The sequence below is a fragment of the Rattus rattus genome, chromosome 17, assembly GCF_011064425.1.
Source record: "Rattus rattus isolate New Zealand chromosome 17, Rrattus_CSIRO_v1, whole genome shotgun sequence".
NCBI lineage: Eukaryota > Metazoa > Chordata > Mammalia > Rodentia > Muridae > Rattus > Rattus rattus.
In genome coordinates, this window is record NC_046170.1 from 29266905 (window position 1) to 29286940 (window position 20036).

A 20036-nucleotide genomic window follows, 5' to 3' on the forward strand; every position below is an offset into this window, starting at 1 on the left:
TGGGGAAAGGGACAGCCTTCAATGATGGGTACTGGGAAAGTGGATATCAATATGCAGATGGAAGAGAGCTTTCTTCAGCATATATAACGGATAAACTCGATGACTGAGAACAAAGCACCCCGATCCAGGCAGGGCTGTTTTATAGACTGTATAGACACCAGTACCCCAACTCCAGCAAGTCCAGTGTTAGGAGGTCACTTCAGGGTCAAATGTCTAAACAGAGACCTAGAACATTTTTACAAATGTTTCTAACAGAGGAAGCTGGGAAGAACTGGTGGGAAGCGGAAAGTACCTGTAATCATACGAAAAATTGGTTAGAGGCAGGTCCAGCCTAAATCTCAGGCAGATGCTTTAACACCAAGTCATGCTGGATAAAGACCTGCAGGAGCAGGAGGCTGTCCGTGCATCTTGTGGCACTTGTGTCCTTAGCCAGGTGTTCCTTACTTTTAATTAAGTTGCATCAGACCCATAGCTTTCATGACATCCTGTCTTTCTCATCTAGAGGAGCAAGGAAAGGGCTTTGTGCCTGTGGTCTCAGCTCATTAGTCAAAACTACCGATCAGAGCCTCATTCTTCCAAGTGCACTGGATGCTAAGCCTGAACCTGTAAATGGGCCTCCTACCCAGCCATCTTCTCTGGGCTGTCTGGATACCTCTCGGCCTTCTCATCCAGGGCCAAGGTTAGGTTTCCCAAGCATGCAGCTGGGAGCCTCTAGACAGCATACATGTCTTACAAAGACACCCTACTCCCTCCCAGCCCTTAACCACCTGTCCCTGGGAAGGCTAAACCACGCCCCTGCTCCACTCCCTCCATATGTCAGTCACAAGGCCTCATCGCCATCTAGTAGCCGAATGTGGCCTGTCCTGTGCTGGATGCCTTGAGCCAGCCTCGAGTTTCTAAGGCAGAAATGGGTGCAGACATACCTAAGGGGCACACATAGGTAGATCCCCACAGCTAGCTCAACAGCCAGTCTAGCAACACTGAATTCCAGGGTCAGTAAGAGAAACTATCTCAAAACTGAGGCGGAAGCAACTGAAGAAAACACCCACGATCACCCTCTGGCCTTTTCCACATGCCCATGTGTACATACACACACACACATGCACGCACGCGCACACACACACATACACGAAAGCACCTGAACATGTGTATACACAGTCACGCCCACATAAAAGCCACCCTGAAAGCTAAGGTTCCACAAAGAGCTACCCAAGGACACAAAAGAAGGGCCTTGCCTCTCCTGTTTCTACTGCAGGGATGAGAACAGTAAAAGAGAAAGATTTAAAATGCAATCGCATTGTACAAATAATATATTTATTTCCAAATCCCATGTGATGACCAAATTACACGTTTCTCTGCCTCTTTACACAAGGATTAAAAAAGTTTCAGTCACAGCGAGGCACTTGTCTGCCAAGCGTCCTAGGGACAGGTAGAGTGGATAAGATGGCCCAGCCACCTCCTGCTGCTCAGGCAGCTCCTTATTGGCCTTGCGCCAGGCTCCTGCCAAGCCCAGCACTAGGACGGCCTCCTCCTGGGGCAGAGCCTGACTCAGCAGGAACCACCTCGATGACCCAGAGATGAACACGCAGATGAAAGCCTTTGTCCAAGTCCTCAGGGAACACAGGCTGGAGAGCCGAGGACTTAGCGCCTGGCCGCCATCTTCTCCTGGGAGAGGCCCAGCTCACAGTCCAAAGCGGGCTGGTGTGCGGCGAGGTGTCATGGGTTCCCCCTGTTCTTTCCGTCCTGGAGTGTAGATCTTTGTGGACCTGGACACAGACGAAGAGGTAGGAACCTGCTTCTCCCTGAGCAGGGACCCACCAGAACTAAAGGCCTTGAAGCCTTGCTATTCCTACCCAATGCACAGCAGCTTCAGGCTGAAGGACCTCATCTGCACCAATGCCACTGAACTCAGGTAAAACGACACAGAGCAAAGCTCACTGGAGTGAGCCTGACCAGCAAACCCTGGGCGTATATACTGTCACAGACCAGTGTACCACGGTAATGGCCCAGGGACAAAGCAATCTTCACACTTAGGACACCTTCTTCTACACAGCTCTTCCTTTGGCTGATTCCAGTTCTTTTTCAGTAATAAGAATTTTCAGCTGAACTATGTCCTAGGTTCCTGCGTCCAACCAGAAACCAGAGCAAGTCCGTGGGATCCCCAGATCTAAAGAGGAAACCTTCTGGTGGTGTGTGAAGTGAGGACAGCCCCACAGAGGACTGACTCCATTTTACACGAGCACAGGTGCAGAAGCCTGAGGCTGTCTGCTGTCTGGCATTTTCTTTCCAGCCCCCTTGCCTGACAGTAAAGCTGCAGGACCCACACCAAGACTCAGCCCACTTTGGGCCCTGAGTCTACAAGATGGCGACCAGAACCGCAGTGGACATCTGTGCCTCCACATGGGAGCACCAGGCACACTACCACCTCTGCACCAATTTCCTCTTTAAACTGACGACTCTTCTTACCCCTACTCAGCACTGGCCTGGCCCCGGTGCTTCCCCACTGCAGTCTCACCTGACACTGCCCAGCGGGCTGCGCTTCTCCTGCTCCTGCCGCCGGGCGCGCAGCTGCTCCTCAGCTAGGGCCATCTCCTCTTCCATGGCAGAGGCCTCCTCTTTAGCCCGGCGACGATTCTCCTAGAGAAAGGCAGATGGGACAAACTGGCCTCAGAGGCTACATTTGTGCTTGGGACCACTCTAAGAACCCAGGCCTATGTAGCTCTCTGTCCCAGCACCAAGGGCACCTTTCCGGGACATTTTGTAAAATATTCAAGATAGATACTGGATAAGGTGCTCTGAGCCAGGTCACCCCTCAGCACTCCATGCAAGCTGGTAAGTACCGGCATTCTGTGTGTGTGTGTGTGTGTATGTGTGTGTGTGTGTGTCTATGTGCACACATGTGGGTGGATGAGGCCATGACCCGTGAAGCTCACCCAGGGTCACCTCAGGACCCACCTGTGTCTGACCCCCAATAACGGGGTTACAGACATGCACGGCCATTCCAGCTTTTGTATATGGGTGCTGGGGATTTGAACTTTGATCATCATGCGTACATGGCAAGTAACTTACCCAGCGAGCCTCCCAACCCCAAGTACTGTCAAGGCAACCTCAAGGCAAGGTTTCAGTTTTCTCCTGACAGCACTGAAGACTGAACACACACCCGTGGTTTAAAGCTGAGCTACAGCCACAGCCCAGGACACACGTTCTTCTAATCAAGTTCAAGACCATGCCAGGAGGTACAGAGAAATCATGAAGACATTGTTTGTCCCAGTGTGGAGAGAAGTGTGTGAAAAAGTAGGAATACAAAAGCAAAGCCACATTTCACACCCCTCAATGACAGCAAAGTGTCACTCATTAGTAGACTCCAAATCCCTGAGATGGAGTTATGAGTGGAAGAACCAGACAGAGCGAGCTGACACCACCAGGACCACAACTGTGGCCATGCACACACATCCTCGCAGAACAGCTAAACAGACCCACCCAGGCCTTTAGTTACTGAAGTGTACGTGAGAGACACAAGTTAGCCAGTGCTAAAGTAATCAGCCAAGTGTGTGCTGTGCAATAGCCTATAGGACAGATGACAATTACCCAATAAATCAATGTCATAAAGACAGAAAGCAGGTCCTGTCCCGGAACAAAGGTACTAGCACACACAGCCACCACGGCGACCTTCCATCCTAATTCAAGTGAATCAACTGTGCGATGTTATCTCGGAGATAAATGGGAAACTCTGGATGAGAACTAGAGACTCAGGTGACATGAGAGATTAACTGTTAGGAGTGACACTGGCATAGAGGCCATGTTGCGGAAATAAGTCCTACCCGCTGGGGAGGCACACTTTAAAATGCTCTGGGAAGACAAGAGGTGAGTAGGACATGGCTAACGAAGACGACTGGTGTCAACTACAGCGGCTTCCTCAGAGTACCGCCTACGTTATGAATATTAAGTTTTCAATTAAGTTTAAAGAGCAAAAGAGGCCCAGGCATCCACCAGCTGGAGGAGCGCAGGACGTCAGACAGGCGGGCTAGCGGGTGAGAAGTGTGGGATCGGACAATGACGAGCCTTCCACAGCAGGCCACAGGACCACCTTTCCCACAGGCAGCAGCATCTTCCTGGAGCACAGGTCCTTACCTGCCGAGACTTGCCTGCCTGTTTCACACTGTAGAACATGGGGCCCAGCTCCGCCAGCCACTCTCCATCCACGGCGGTCACACACTGCATGTACTCCTGTGGGCACAAAGGCAAAAGGCAGAGGTCAGCAGGGAGTTGCGTCCCTCCCAGCCTGATGCTGCGATAAGGAGCCATATGGGAAGGATCCTATGGGGAGGGTCATCCTGTAACGCTGGGAAACGCAAGGGACACTAGAATTGTCATCCCTTTGGCACCCACATTCCTGGGAGTAAACAGCCCTGGGCATCCAACAGGAAAGCCCCACCACACAGGAAGCTGCTCTGACAGCACTAACAGGGGCTGCTCTTGCTGTCAGCCAGCAGGGGGCGCCCCTCTGGCTGAGGCTACAGTACCCTTGTTAACTTGATAATCCCCACAGGAACCATGCTGAAAAGCAGCCTAAAGGCCTCAAAGTCTGCAGAGCTCTACACAGGGCAGCACAAGGGAGCAAAGGCCTGGCTCCAGCCAGTGGTCCCGATGTGGGAACTCCTTGGGCGAGACTCACCTTGGTGGTCATGACCAGCTCATGATATACGATGTAGTCAGGGGTGTAACCCATTCCGAAGAGGGAGCTGGTGGGGTGTAAGTGGCAGGGCATCCCTGTACGGATGTTCACATACTCCCCAATGCCCTAGAGAAGAAAGCGGGTAGCCACGTCACAAATATAGCCTTCACACACTTAGGGGAAGCTTAGCTCTACAAAACTGCCAGAGCGAGCAGGCAGGCCTCAAGAGCTGCCTTCCCACAGGAGTGGAGGAGAGAGGAGAGGCCAAAGCCCTGTGGCGCCCTGTGGCTCCCTGTGGCTCACCTTGAGCTTGGCTGCCTGGTGGAAATAGGCAGCACAGATGCACTTCCTGACAATGTCCCAGTCAGTGCCACATGAAGCCAGGCTCATCCGCTGCTGCACCATGATATCCTTGAGCTGGGCCCGCACCTCCCGGACCTAAAGATGACACACGCAAAACAGCATGGATCCCTACACCCTCCCTCCCTTCCCTCTCTAGACTGCACCCCTCTGGGCTGCCACCTCACCTTCCGCATGGCCTTGGCGTGGATGAAGTGGTCGTTGCACCAAATGGTGGAGTAACTGTTGTTCTTCCACTGCAGGTAGACATTCAGGTAGGTCAGGTGATCACTCTCAGGGACAGCAAACTTCTCCCGGATCTGATCGCTCTCCTCCTCTCTGCCCTAGGAAAGGAAACAGGGACTTTCAGCAGGCATGGGGAGGCCAAACCCACACGGCACATCCCGAGGACCCTCACACTATACCTGCTCACACATCAGTATGCCTAACAACATAGAAAAAAAAATAATTTATAACAAAATAAGCTAGAACACTGGGTCTCAGGCAGAACCATACCACAAGATAGATGATGGTCTTACCTATTTCCAAAACACTACAAGGACCCAGCCTTCCCATGTCCCCCAGCCAGCCGATGAGAAGACGGCAAAGACAGAATGACACAGAGGACAGGTGATCCCTCGAGCTTCTGCTGAGAGAAGCCGGCACTGCCTCCCTACCTTGGGCCTGTAGAAGATGGCAGGGACAGAGAGCATGGAGACGATGAGCAGGATCTCGGAGCTGCAGCCCATGTCACAAGACACGATGAGCATCTTGGAGAGAGCCGGGTCCAGTGGGAACTCCACCATCAGCCGCCCCGTGGAAGTGAGACCACCTGGGAGGGGAGAGCAGAGCCCAAACTGCAGTCAACTTGGACAAAGGGAAGGCGCACCAGTCACGGGAGGCCCACCAGGTCCTGGCCACACACCTGTGTTATCCAGGGCTCCGAGGATCCACAGCTGATACATGGAGTTGAGCATGTTGTCCTCTGGGGGTGGATCCATGAAATGGAACTGCAGCAGGTCCTGCACCCCCAGAGACTTGAGCAGCAGCACCACGTTGGCAAGGTTGGTCCTCTGGATCTCAGGCACAGTGGTAGTCAGGAGCTCATTCTTGTACGCGCTCTGTGTGTAGAGCCTGCCAGGGAGAGGCCAATGACTGGGCCGCACCTGCCCTGTGCTGGCCTGCCAGCCTCTCACGTGAGTCAGCCACACTCGGGGACCACTCAGCAGAATGTCGGCAGAAATTATTCCAGTCTCACAAGTATGACCCCCACCTGCTAAGAAATCCTAAAGCAGGGTTGTGACCCACCCACTTCTCTGCTTAGCCCCTTCCTTCTAACCTTGGCTCTTCTGCTGGAGCCTCCTATGGCCTGTGGGAGCCAACGTGACTGAGACTAGAATTAAGGCTTAACATCTGTATCATTTCTCAATTTCTGATGAATGCATTATTTTTTTAATCATAAAAACAGGAGGACAAATAATTGGGCATGAATTAAAGCATCACGCTTACTTGGGCCTACCCTGTGGAGGGCAGCCTGCTGTCCTGGCTGCTGTTCACTGAGGTCCCTTCCCACAGAACTGCCCACTGCTCCTCTGAAGACTACCCCTTCCACTCAGCCCTCAGCAGCACCAGCTTTGGGGACTGGCTCTAGGGGCAGCCAGCACCAGATAAACCCCCAACCCTAGCTGAGCTCTGGGCAGTAGTTCAGCACTGCCCTACGAAGCAGGCTAGCACAGGGCTCCTACCTGAAACACTGACCTGGGCCCGTCCTGCCAGCTCTCCCTGACCTCTGGTTGGCGTTGGCCTGGCTGATGGGGTAGATCTGCAGAGCATCCATGCCGATCCTGGGGTTGAAGACCTAGTAGGGCACACGGAAGAACTGACTGAAGATGGAGTGAGGAGAAAGCAAGGAGCCCTGAGGCACAGGTAAGCCCAGTTACTGTTCACCATGGAGAATGCGACTTAGCAATGATGGTGACTGTCAATTTAGAACCAGGAAACTCAAGAAAGCCTCAGAGCTCTCTCCATCAATACCAGCCTGTGACCATTACAGAGCCACTTGAGTCATCTACACCTTCACACCACAAGGATAAACCCGGGGCCAAACACAGGGCCAGGTCAGCACTCACTAAAGGTTAGCCTAACACCTCTGCCCCTCTCATGCACCTGAGTCTCTGTGCTGAACTGCCTTTGGGTGAAGCCTCAGAGTCCTGCCTCCTGTACCATCCTCACCTTTAACTTGCAGTAGCCAGAGTCGATGACAAACATGATGCCGTCAACAGTCAGAGACGTCTCAGCAATGTTGGTAGCAACGATGCACTTCCGGACGCCATCGGGAGCCTAGGGCCAATAGCAGGAGCAAAGGTAAGTTTTGGGGAGGGAAAGACGGGACAGGCAAGAAAAGCCCACTTCGCGCCTGCTCTTCTAGGAAAGAAACATCCCCACTCTTGCCCCTTTGTGGGACACCAGGAGACACTCAGACCGAAGCACCGCACCTTCTGGAAGATTTTAGCCTGAAGGTCAGATGGCAGCTGGGAGTAGATGGGCAGCACAGCCAAGGCAGGCGCGTTCTCCAGCTCCTCTAGGTGCTCCACGATCTGGTCAGACGTCACCTGAGGTACGGGAAGGAAGGAGTCACAAGACCTTGGAGCCCCAACCTCTCATGCGGAGGGTTCCTATCCACCCATCGGTGACTAAAGCACATACCTCGATGTCCTCTTGGCCAGGCATGAAGATAAGGATATCTCCAGGGGCCCCGGACAGGTGCACCTGCAAGGACTGCTTCACCGCGGCCTCCACATAATCCTCCTGTGGGGTCTGACACAGCAGAGCCATGGAAAGGGAACAAGGGTCACAGCCCCCAGAGAACACACAGCCTCATCCCACCCGAGCTGCAGCTCTGGACTCAGCAATGACGACCTCAGGGTGAGCCCGAATGCCGAGGCCCTTACAAGTAGAGCTGGTATCGCGACTCCTTACTTCAGAAACAAGGACTCAAATCCTCCCTCAGACCCAGCTCTGCGTCCACCTGAGCCCTGGAGCTGCAGCTCCCCATCTACCTCACACCACTGAATCTTCCAGCTCTGTACCCCTCCTCCAGCTGACTTTTCACCAGAGATGTCAAAGGACAGAGATGTACCTTGCTGAAGAGGATGTCAACAGGAAAGGTTCGCCCAGGGATGTGGAAGATGGGTACATTCCCAAAGAAGGCAGCAAATTTGTCTGCATCCATAGTAGCTGAGGTGACAATGAGCTTCAGGTCTGAGCGTCGAGCCACAACCTAAGAGAAGGGACAGCAGAGGCTCCTGTGGGCTTGGGACCTCATTACCACAAACCACTGGTAGCTTTGTCTGACTGAGCAATGGAACTACGGCATGAACCACAAGTCATTCGGCTTAATGTGAAGCAGGTGACCAGGGAGCTTCCAAGGAAGGCCCAGCCAGAGCACCTAAGCCGCAGAAGAAATAGAGCCCGCAGCCCTTACCTCCCGGAGCAGCCCAAAGAGCACGTCAGTGTTGAGGGAGCGCTCATGGGCCTCATCCATGATGATGGCGCTGTAGTGGTCTAGGTCAGCCTCCCGCAGGGACTCGCGGAGCAGGATCCCATCGGTCATGTATTTGATCAAGGTGTTTTCAGAAGTGCAGTCTTCAAAGCGAATGGCATAACCCACCTGGGGTCAGAGAGTGGTTACTACTCCCTGTAGTTCCCTCACAGGCAGACCACAGCCTCCAGCACAAAAAGGCAGAAGCAATCAGGGGAAAGGCTACACGGCTCAGACCTCACGCTCACTCACCTCTTCTCCAAGGTTTCCCCCCATCTCTTCACTGACTCTCTTGGCCACTGACATGGCAGCCACACGCCGGGGCTGTGTGCACCCGATCATCCCATAGTCCGTGTACCCATCTTGATGCAAGTACTGGGTCAGCTGAGTGGTCTTGCCACTCCCCGTCTCCCCGACCACGATCACAATGCTGTTGTCTCTACAGGGAAGAGCAAGCAAGGCACTGAGCAGCCCGGGTGGGAAGTCAATCTGAGAACTCCCCACAAAGCCTTAAGTCTTGCTGCCTCTGGGAAGCCTAGCTCTCCCAGAAGCATGCTTGGCCAGAGAGGATTTCTCCAGAAACCAGCTTCTCATGGGGCCTCCCCATGAAATACCAGGGGCACAGTCAAGGTGAAGCTGAACCACTGAAGGAAGTAATCTCACCTTACTGCACACAGCATATACTCAGCCAATCCATAGGGGGAAAGTATTTCCTTCCCCATTAGATGCAATGCAGAAACAGGAGACAGAAGGGACAGAGGCACTGGGCCACAGGGCCTGGGGACATTACCTGATGATGGTGAGGAGTTCCTGCTGTACAGCAAAGATGGGCAGGTACTGCCTCTGCTCCAGGATCGACTTCTTCTTCGCAAACTCACTGCTGGCCTCGCTTTTCTCCTTCATGTGATCTGCAAACTTCTGCTCTGTCCTAGGAAACACAGAGGCACACATGACCTCCCACATTGTCCCTCACGCTGAAGTTAGCTGCCCGTTTTGCTCCTAAGAATGTGAACAACTATGACAAGAAGCAGTCAACCTCCTGGATATCAAAACAGCCTGGGCACCAAAACTGTATCTAAATGGGCCTGAGGAGCAGATATCACAAAAACTCCATCATCCATAACACGGTCCAGAGCCCTCATCAAATGGCTGCATAGGATCAGACATCAGGTTCTCAGGCGGGCAGACTGCCTATCCTAAACAACTCGTGTCCACAAGGGGGCTGAAATTAACCAGCAGGTCACCAATTTAGAAAGAAGGTCCCGGGCAATTTTAGTACCAGACTTAAAGGGCTCAAACAGCCGTAGGAGTCTCCCAAGTTCTGACTGCTCAGTACAGGACAGAGATCAGAATCCCTCCCTCCCTTAATAGGGCTGCAGAGTGCAAAGGCCTGTTTCCAAAGAACTCGGAGAACAGCTGACATAACTGCCTTGTTTCTATGTAGGCAATCAGTGTCATACATGCACACACACCCCAAGACCCCAGAGTCCTCTCCTCCCTCAGATCTGCCCCGAGCTCCTTCAAGTGTGTAGTTCTGACTTCACTCAGTCGCCCCTGGTCATCTGACAACTGAAACCTAAGGGACTAATGACCCAGAGACCAGCAAGGGCTGACCAGCAATACCAACCTCATATTTGGAACATGTTACACAGAGGTACTACTAGCTCCAGACAACAGTTCCATGGGACACAACATCATCAGAGGATAAGCAGTGGGAGGAACATTTGAGTGTCACACCTAGCCAATGTAGGGACTCTGACAAGCAGTGACAGAACAGCTGCATCAGACCCCATGAACAGAGACACTACCAAACTGAGAGCCCTGAAAGGCCTGTGAAGCCAGGCTTCCGTGCTGTGATGTGCTGGATCTGACCAAGGTAAGAAACCCTGCCTAGACCATTTCCTAGCTGGGTGCACTGACGCAAATTCCTTAACATCCCTGAGCCCCAGTCTACACAACCATCACTGTATCCACAGCAGTGACCGTGGGGAAGCTAAAGTCAGAAGACGAGACTCAGGAGGGGATCAGGGCACAGCAGAGTCCATCACAAGCACGACCTTAGGAGCCGACTTGCTGCGGCCGAGCGACGCACCTGTAGTCCACTTTCCCGTCCTCGGTCATGGCTTTATCTGGTTCCTCTTCTTTTTTGACACCCATTATGTCTCCTAGTTTGGTCCCTGCCAGTTCCCAGTGTTTGTGCTGAGCCTGAAGAGGACAACCAGAGTTAAGTCACTCCATCCTCTGGCTAGACTGTAGGCTGTAGAGGCAATTATGGAGGGCAGGCTTTATCCAGAGGACAGTAAATTCCCACAATGCACTGCAGCACCAAGCCCCACATCTCGGCCTCATGCCTCCATCGCCCAACACCAGGCCCCATGGTTGCCTAACTGGTAGAGTAGAACACAGTACTCTCCTTGGCTGCCTCTTGACCCACACAAGTATGTCCTCTGACTGCCAACGGGAGTCACTGTACACAGTTCTGACATTTTCCGCAGGAGGAAAAAAGAACACTCGAGGACCTCAGGCCTAGTGGCAGGACACCAACCTTTCTCCGTTCTTTCTGTTCCCTGTGCTTGCGGACCGTCTGGCTGCCTTTCCGAGCAATAATGGCCAGGTCTGAGGTGGCATCCTTCACTGGGATCACAGGCTCCGGCTGCAGGAAGTAGGGGAGGAAGAGAAATTCCTCACTGGTCACTAGAGCCAACCAGAGGGCCGGTTGTCATGGGCCCTAGTAAAAGGGGCACTACCCGCTAACATCACACATGACTGTACCAAGCCTCTCTCCCTCCCTCCTCTTCAGCACTTTCTAACCTCCAGGTCCCTGGCCAGAGGCCTTACCTGCTTGGTGAAAACAATGCGTCCATCCAGAAAGGGAGGCACGAGGTTGTGCACCATCAGATGCACCTTGGCCGCGTTGTCCTCTTCAAAGTCCTCATCCACCTCCAGCCGATGGACCACCCCGCTGGTGAGCATCCGGTTAGTCTCCCAACGCTCATTATCCTGTCGGGACACAAGGAGAGCCACATGTAGCCTGCAGCTAAGAGGTGATCCTGAAAAGTCAACCAGTAAATCCACAGAATCACAATGGAACTCTACACCCTGCAGCTCCTTAGACAGGAGTCACTGAAACTGAGGCCTTGCAGTACTTTGCCCCAAGAAGCAGCTGGGCACTAGGCCTACCCCACTCAGACACAAAACACACACCCAGGACAGTATCACCAGACCACTCCCCTCACAGGCCCCTCAGAGCACAGTGCGAGAAAGAGAAGGTTTCCTAAGCTACCCAGAGCTTCCCACTCCCGCTCCTGTTCTGCAGAGACAAATGTGACCTGGCCCTATCTGCAAACAGCCAGCTACGTCGTGCCATCCCTTGGCACACTGAGACTCCTCCCACACGCCCCACGTCTGCTCTAAGCTGTGCCAGCCATGGCTGCGGCCTCACCTCATTGATCTGCCTGCGCTGTGCTGAAATGCGCTTCTGCTTCTGTTTGTGCAGGTGCTGCTCCCGCCGCCTCACGTAGTCCTCAGAGGAATAAGCCAGAGGGTTGTGGAACTCATCATAGCCCTCGTCCATCATGTACCAATCCCGGTCTGCTTGCTGCAGACAGGAGACAGCAAGAGAACAAAGGGCAGGTCATACTCACGGGGACCTGCAGCAAAGGGGAGCAAGGAGGTATCCGGAGGGAGGCCAGACCTCCAGGGGAACCCTCCTGATCAGTGCGAGGGACCTGGAGAAGGGCAGGAGGATCACACAGTTTTGACTTTCCATGGCAGGCCCCAAGCCACACTTCTTATATTTCCACACAGAGGCGCCCGCATCAGTACAGAAGTTTCTCTGTCAAGCCTGTATCTCTCAAAAGGTTCCAGAGCTCTGGACAGAACAGCACTAACCACCTTCCTCAGAGCCCAGTCCTGCTGGAGAGCCCCTCAGAGCCCTTGGCTCTAACACCTTTCATCCTGCCCACCACCTCCTGTCCAGCCCTCAGAGATGTTGTCTTTACCCTCTGGTCGTCCTCCCACTGCTGCCGCTCCTCCTCCGTGTCAAATGCAATCCCTTCTTCGCCATCCTCACGTCTTCCTGAAGGAAAGCAGACGGCAGAGTCAGCCCAACAACTCCAGCGGACCCAAAGCTGCACAGCTTCTTGAGTACAGCCTGGGCTCAACCCCACCTGGACCAGACAAACCATTTGTCTGCCTCCTGCCTCCCCAGGCCTTACCTCGGCCCCTGGACAGACGTGGGGTGGACCCCAAGTGTCTTCTGTCATCAGCCCACTCGTTATACTTATAGGAGGGGGTCGGCAGCGGTGTGTCATCTGAGGACTTGCTCCTCACAGACCTGGGAACCATCAAGATCAGCCATCACTGAGCTGAACTGTGTCCCCAGCAACATTCCCTGCCCATGTCCCTCTGCAACTGGCTGTCCCATCCATCCATCCATCACCTGTCTCGATCTCGTGTGGACGGCCGATGACTCCGCTCAGAGTCCCGATAGGAAGGTGTTGGGGAGGGTGTTTCCCACTGAGAGCGCCTTGAAGAGCCATAGCCACTGTCCTCCTCCTCCCAGGTGGACCTTGAAGGGGTGGCTGCATCTGGGGCCACAGAGACATCCACAGTAAACACACAGTGTCAACAAGACATGACTCTAGACAGCATATCTCTGTAAAGACACTGGCCTCAGACTTACAATCCTCCTGCCTCAGCTTCCCATGTGCTGGAATTACAGGCACAAGTTGCCATACCTACTTTCCCAACTTATCCTTAACCACCTCTACCTATCTAAGTGTGTGTGCACTCGCATGGAGATCAGAGCACGAGTCTCGGGGTTTGGCTCTCCTTCCATCGTGTGGATTCTGGCAAATCAACTCAGATCAAAAGGCTTGGCAGCAAGGGTCTTCAGCAGGCGAGCCATCTCAACGGCCACAACTTACTCCCGTTTCATAACCTTGTACTTGTTACAGATAAGTCACTGCTGACAATGTATAAAGAGACTGAATTTAATAGTCCGGCTTTCACTGTTTAAAACAACACTGAAAGAATCAATTTCTCTCTGCAACTTCTTCATCTTAAAACGTTCCTTTTTGATAAATCCTTCTTGACCCACCACATCTCCTGTTTCCTACCACTTGAAAACCTTGCCTTGCCGCAAACTGCCTCTATCCTAAGGAAGCAGCAAACAGCCGTGCCCTCAGGAAGTACATCCACCTCAAGAGAGGGGCAAGGCCTCACCACCTGACTCTGGGCCCAGGACTCCAGAGGGTCACGTTGGAAGTAGGGCTCACTGCCTGGCAAACTGCTACCTCTCATTCTGCCTTTCAAGGACCTGAGCCCTTACCAGCCGCCACAGAGGACAGGTGAGAATACCTTTTGGGCGGTGTCGAGGACTCTCTGGTTCATTTCTTCTGCTGCTGCGCTCTGAGCCTCCGTCTCGTTCTGATCTGCTGCTGTGCCTACTTCTGTCCCGCTCATCTGTTGTAAGAGTCACACAAGGGGCTTAAAAATATGTCCCTCATGCTACCACATAACCCATGCATTGAGCAGAAAGCACAAGCCCCCCTCACACTTGCCCTTCACCCATGGGCTGAGACTCACACAGTCAATCTCTCAATGGACAGAAAGGGTCAAACTCACAGGATAGCTACTTTCCAAGAAGAACCAAAAGCGGACAGTTACATGCCCGCCATGGAGTTTTGTGGTATAGCATACCTCTAAGCTATAGACGGTTCTGAGCGAGGCCAGCGCTGGACTCTGTCTCGCTTTGTCCCACAACACTGTCCTCTCCCCTCATCAGAACTACTATAAACACTGGTTCCTTAAAAAGATTACCCACCATTTCCTTTATCACCAGTTTTCACAATAAAACAAGAACCACACACTCAAGCAAAGCAGCTGTACTACAAGCGAGGTATCTTTCCTTAAACTTCTTCCTAATCCTAGTCCCAAAGAGTCAAAACCACCAGGGCACGCACCATACAAACCAAGTTGTCCAGTTAATGAATATTACTATATATAATGTTTTGTGGCAGGGAAGAAAGACTTGCTGGTTCGTTGCTAATGCCCAGGAGGGGGGCCAGGCACTCTACCTCTGTCTCTCTTGCGGTCATGGTCTCGATCCCGGGATTTCTCCTTCTTCCGATCCTTGTCTTCTTTGGATGAGGCATAGACTCCATGCTCCCTCCGATCCCGCTCTCTCTGCCTACTGCGTTCCCAAAACTCTTCACTTACACCCCCGGGGTGGGATGGAGTCTCTACCCGAGCAGATCGGTAGTGCCTGGAACAAGATGAGTAAAGAAAGAGCCCTCCATGGAAGAAACATGTCACTCTACCTCCAGCCACACCAAAAGCAACATGTCCTCTCCACTGCATCTTCCTGGTGCTGAAGGCCGGAACATGGTAAGGACCCAAGCACTTAACTCATCATCCACTGTTCGCTGCCTTCCCCACAGGTCTCTGCAGTTCCTACCTGACACCAGTATTATGGAATCACATTAAGATCGTAAAGCTCTTAGGTGTCCAACAAGAAGTGAGGTAAACCCAGGCTGTATTCTCTGGCCACCAATCTTTACCCTCTTTCCTCACCTGTCTCTCCGGCTACTTCGGCCAGCCTGCTCATCGCCATCCTCCTCGGCATCCTTCTGGTCATCCTTACTCTCCTCCCAGTCTTTGTAGGAAGAGATTCTGGACTTTTTCTTGTCCTCCCCATCATCCTTCTCCTCTCGCTCCCTCCGTTTCAGGGACGCCAGTAAGTCCAGTCCCAGCAATGAAGGGCGGGGAGCAGGGGCTTTGAAGACATGCTGCTCACTGGCTGCACTTTTGGTCTTGCAAATAAGGCCACCAACCTGAGAGTCCAAGTTGGTGCCTTCCAAGCGATGGATGGAGGCGTCCTCACCAGTGTCCTCCATTACAGGTTCTTATTTGTCTGGAAGGAAGGCAAACCATTAGAACTGGACAGAAGAAAACTTAGCTTTACTGCATCCCAGAATAAAAAGTACGTTTAAGTGCCTACCCCAGCCTCCCTATATTGAGCCCAGAGCATCTTCTGCTAGCTGGTGTGCACGTATGTGTTATCATACAGGTGCACATAGAGCCAGAGGCCAACATCAGGTATTTTTCTCAGTTGCTTCTTACTTTTTAAGACAGAGTCTCTCTGAGAACTAATTTGGCCAAGATGACTAACCAGGAAGCTCCTGGGATCAGCCTCACTCTGCCTCTTTAACACATATGTGCCTCTACTCATGACTTCTCCATGGGTTCTGGGAATCTAAAATCAGGTCCTTATGCTTGTAAGAAAGCACTTCACCAACTGAGCCATCTCTCCAGCCCCTCTTGGTACTTGTGAAGACTTTCTCATCAAATCACTGACAATCTCTAAAAGCTGGCCAGTTCCCACCCCAACGTATTCAAAAGACACAGACACACAGACCAAATACTGGGATCAAGAAGGTATCACCCAGAGGATGGCAAGTGGGGAGCTAGCCTGGGCTACATGATGAATTTCATAGTACCTAGGCTATTTAGTGAAGTATTTATTCATTCATATTCATTCTCTCTCCTCTTGCTCTCTTGATTCCAGTCTGTTTCCCTACCCATTATCTAATTTATTCTCCTGTAATTTCACTCTTCTACAGAACACACTTTCTCCCACTTAAGGGCCAAAATAATCACCTCTAGGAGTCCCATTAGCTCACTGCCTCCAAACACCAGTCAGACGTGCTTGCCTTTTTCATATGAACTGCAGTAGCACATCCCCTTTCTCTAGTGAGATACTTAAAAAAGAAAAAGGAAAAAGGAAAAAGGAGAAAGGAAGGAAGGAAGGAAGGAAGGAAGGAAGGAAGGAAGGAAGGAAGGAAGTCCAGGCTCTTGGCATTTTCTGTTTCTGCGACAGTAAGTAGCTGCCTTGGTTAGTCATTAGTTCTTCATGTGTGAAACAGAAATCACTTCTTCTTTATACAATCCACAGAACCACTGTGAGAATCAATAGTTGGTACAATGGTGTGACTGTTGCTTACTTGGTATTATGCTCCTGAATCCTGACTAGTTCCCTGCCTGAATTGTTATATGCATTCTCCTACCCACCCATTCCCTTTAAGTCACAAGCTCCACAGAGCAGAGAAGTTAGCACATAATTTTACCATCCATATTCTACACACTTGACCTTTGTTGTGGATCAGCAGTGGTTTGTGGGAAAAGTAAAAATAAAAGCATCCCAAAGCAGGCAAACAAACAAACAAACTCTTGAATAACAATCCGTGTTCACCAAAACTACTTCTGAAAAACGTTAGGTAGCAGAATTTTGGGAACATGTTAAAGAGACTGTAAGATCTCTCAGGTGCTTGACTGATATCAAAGTCATCTTTGCCTAACACAACCCGCTTATAAGCATGAACCTATGCTGGACATGCAGTTAATTCTTCTCATTCCAATTAGGTCGATAAAGCACAAGAACTATACCTCTGGAATCTAGACTTCTTCTGCCGTGTTCTAATTAACATGCACAGCTCTACCAAGGAGTGCTGCAACACAATGTGGATGAAGAAGCAAGAGTTCCATTTGGTGTTTCATCAGGTAGAAGAGAAAAACAAAGCTGCATCTGTATGCATATGAGAAAATCTTGACAGGAAGGCCGTGATACTCGGGCTCTCAGCAGTTACCGAACTGTCCTAAACTGTCATTTGTATGTCTGTCTTGTTAATTGCTACAGCCCAATAAATGGCAAAGTAAAGGTCTGATTAAACATAACTTATCAAAAAGGAACAAGAAGTCAAACATTTCTCTGGACAGGAAGAAGTTATTCACAACACAGGACAAGGAAGGACTTAAGTCCTCAAAATAGCAAATAAGGAGATCCACGGCCAGATTATGGAGAAAGATCAGCGGCAAAGAAGTCGCAATGCACTTCTCAGGTCAGCAACTGCTTACTTACTGTATGTGTCTTTAAACCAATTGCTATTCTCAACAATGCCGATAAGGGAAAAACAAACTGCCCTGCCCTCTTATTGTTAACATTCTTCTTACAGATTGCACGCCAGATCAAGTGGAGACCCTTCTGTGAGAAAAGAGGAAGGCACCAGGAGTCCTCCCCAGTCTCTCCAACTACCCAGTAACAGGTTCGGGTAGGTCCTAAACATGGGCTCAGGGAGGATCCCTGGATCTCCGTGGGACCCTTCCTAAACACCGCGATGTGACCAGAGCGAGGAAAAAGTCCGGAGTAAGCTGAATGGACACAGGACCGCTCAAGGGACTAGAGAAACTTGGGTAACAAGGACTAAAGGAACTCTGAAATCAGGGCCCAAACCAGAGCCGACACCGGCCGCCTGTAGCTGCCATGGCTGCCGAAGGACGAATCTGGAAAGACTGACACTCACCTCACCAAGCACGACTCTCGAGGCCTTCTGTCTCTGATCTGGGGACGCCAGAGCGGCCACCGCTTGATCAGATGGCCTCAAAGAGGCAAATTCCGCTGTTTGAAAGCGGCCATCATTGTCCCATAATGCCCTGCGCAGGGCCCTCTATCCGTCCAAAACGACCATCGAGAGTAAATCAGAAATCGGGGGTCCCCTGAGCTCCTGAGCGCAACAACAAGAACAGGCCTTCCGAGCCTCAGTGTCTTCTTCTGGGCTCAGAGTCTCCTTGCGACCAATCGCGCTTGCCGTAAGAATTAACACCCCGCCTCTGCCCTGTGGGTGTGCGAGAGAGGGCAAAATGAGGTCGGCCATATTTACTAAGGGCGGAAATGACATAACTTCCAGTCGGGCAGATGCAAAGTGGAAGGGAACTAAAATAACGTCGTCGATTTACCGGACTTTTGACTGGGACGCGCGGTGGCACGTTCTTTTTCTACGTCCGTGTTTCTCACTTCCGCTTGTGAGGGTTTCAGGTCCGAGGAAGCATTTCTAAGGAACAACCCAGGTTAGTTGGGTTTTAAGCTCCTTTCCCGGGATGGCACTAAGGAAGGAGGCAGTTGTGCCTTAGCTAAGCAGGAGGTTGTGACACGGGTTGGTGACAGGCGGTTTGAAGTGTCCTCCCTGGTACCTGTGAACCAGGAGTAACCCAACCACCAGTATCTTGTCAGACACATGCGCGGGATGTTTTGTAGACGTCGACCCTGACGTAAATTAAAGTCGTCTACCTGACGTAGTGACATACCCCTGTAATCCAAGCAGTTGAGAGGTTTAGGGATAAAGATTGCCACAAGTTTTGGGTCACGATGGGTACTAAGTAAGATCCTTAGAAAAATAAGCTCATGTTCAAAATGTCCTTTGGTGCTATCTTGGGATGCTTGTTTCCGTTTTTCTATGAAAGCATTATACATGAAGTTTCTACAAAAAAAAAAATCAGACTTTACGTACTGCTTCCTAACCTTTTCTTTTTTTTTTTTTTTTTTTTTTTTTTTTGGTTCTTTTTTCGGAGCTGGGGATCGAACCCAGGGCCTTGCGCTTCCTAGGCAAGCACTCTACCACTGAGCTAAATCCCCAACCCCTGCTTCCTAACCTTTTCTCTGTGGCTGTGTAAGGTAGATCGCGGGACTGCTATCATCAGTGGCCTGTTAGTGAACATTTAGGCTGTTGGCAGCTTTTTGCCGTGATAAGTGTGTTGAACAGCCTGTGAACGTAAGTCTTTGCGTCTGGGTTCATGTTCTCAAAAGTAGAGCAGTTATGAAAGAGGAGGCCAGTTTTCCTTCCAAAGAGCTTTCGTCTCCAGATTCCACCAGCCTAGACACGCCTTTGCTCTCTAGCATTCTGAGTATTACTGTCTTATTTAGTGTTTGTCGACTTAATCCATGTCTTACATATGCCTTTTAACTTTCTGTTCTTTGTCTACTTGCAGAACTGGGCTTTCCAAATGTATTCGGTGTTCATAACGTTTATGACTCTCCGTTTATATCCTTCATGTCCACACTGTCTTAGATATAGTCCTAGTTTCCCACTCCTTCCAACATCTGTCCTGTACCACGTGGATCCTCCCTGTTGACCACATACTCTCCTCCTTCCTCTTTTTATTAGTAACACGGGAGTTTGTTTACTTGAATTCTAATAGTGAGACATGTCCAAGTTCTCTTTGTATTTCTCTTTCCTCAGTAATTTGTTCTGCACTCACAGTTGGGGAAATACCTCCTGGCAGTCAGCTTCCCTATTTAAAGTGTGACCTACGGGCTGGAGAGATAGCAACCTCGGGTGTTATGCCTTGGCTGCTCTCCACTTTGGGTTAGGTGTTTGTTTGTTTAGTATTGTTTGCAACATGGTCTCAGGTTGCCCTGCAACTCATAGGCTAGGCTGACTGGCCATCAAATACCAAGGATCTGCCTGAGTGCACTGAGTTCGTAAGGATACTCTCGAATGCCAAGTCATCTTTTTAGATGGTTTCTGGGGACCAAACTGGATCCTCACACCTGCCATACAAACACTTTACTAACTGAGCTATCTTCCCCGCCCTAATCCAGACACTGAAATATAATTTTTGATGAAGGGGTGGGAAAAGGAAGGA

General features: G+C 51.2%; 1 protein-coding gene across 1 annotated transcript; it reads right to left on the bottom strand.

The window, feature by feature from the left end:
• Positions 1–1295: 1295 nt before the first annotated feature.
• Dhx38 (DEAH-box helicase 38) lies at positions 1296–18253 on the bottom strand. Its single transcript, XM_032888191.1, has 27 exons — positions 17918–18253; positions 15132–15471; positions 14636–14823; positions 13917–14021; positions 12997–13144; positions 12773–12891; positions 12557–12633; positions 11998–12153; positions 11394–11555; positions 11101–11208; positions 10648–10760; positions 9346–9483; positions 8808–8994; positions 8499–8684; positions 8154–8294; positions 7721–7831; positions 7510–7626; positions 7247–7354; positions 6760–6872; positions 5940–6148; positions 5692–5846; positions 5203–5358; positions 4979–5113; positions 4676–4801; positions 4132–4227; positions 2516–2637; positions 1296–1766 (listed from the first exon to the last, which is right to left on the bottom strand). Exons 2-27 carry the CDS (start codon positions 15452–15454, stop codon positions 1682–1684), a joined length of 3684 nt encoding a protein of 1227 aa, XP_032744082.1. The 5' UTR covers positions 15455–15471; positions 17918–18253; the 3' UTR covers positions 1296–1681.
• Positions 18254–20036: the final 1783 nt, after the last annotated feature.

Coding starts and splice junctions, on each gene's coding strand:
- Dhx38 (XM_032888191.1), bottom strand. CDS start 15,454: ATGGAGGACACTGGTGAGGACGCCTCCATCCATCGCTTGGAAGGCACC. Junction 12,154..12,556: donor AGTGGGAGGACGACCAGAGG/GTAAAGACAACA, acceptor TCCTGTCTGCAG/CAAGCAGACCGGGATTGGTA. Junction 6,873..7,246: donor CTGGCTACTGCAAGTTAAAG/GTGAGGATGGTA, acceptor GTGCCCTACTAG/GTCTTCAACCCCAGGATCGG.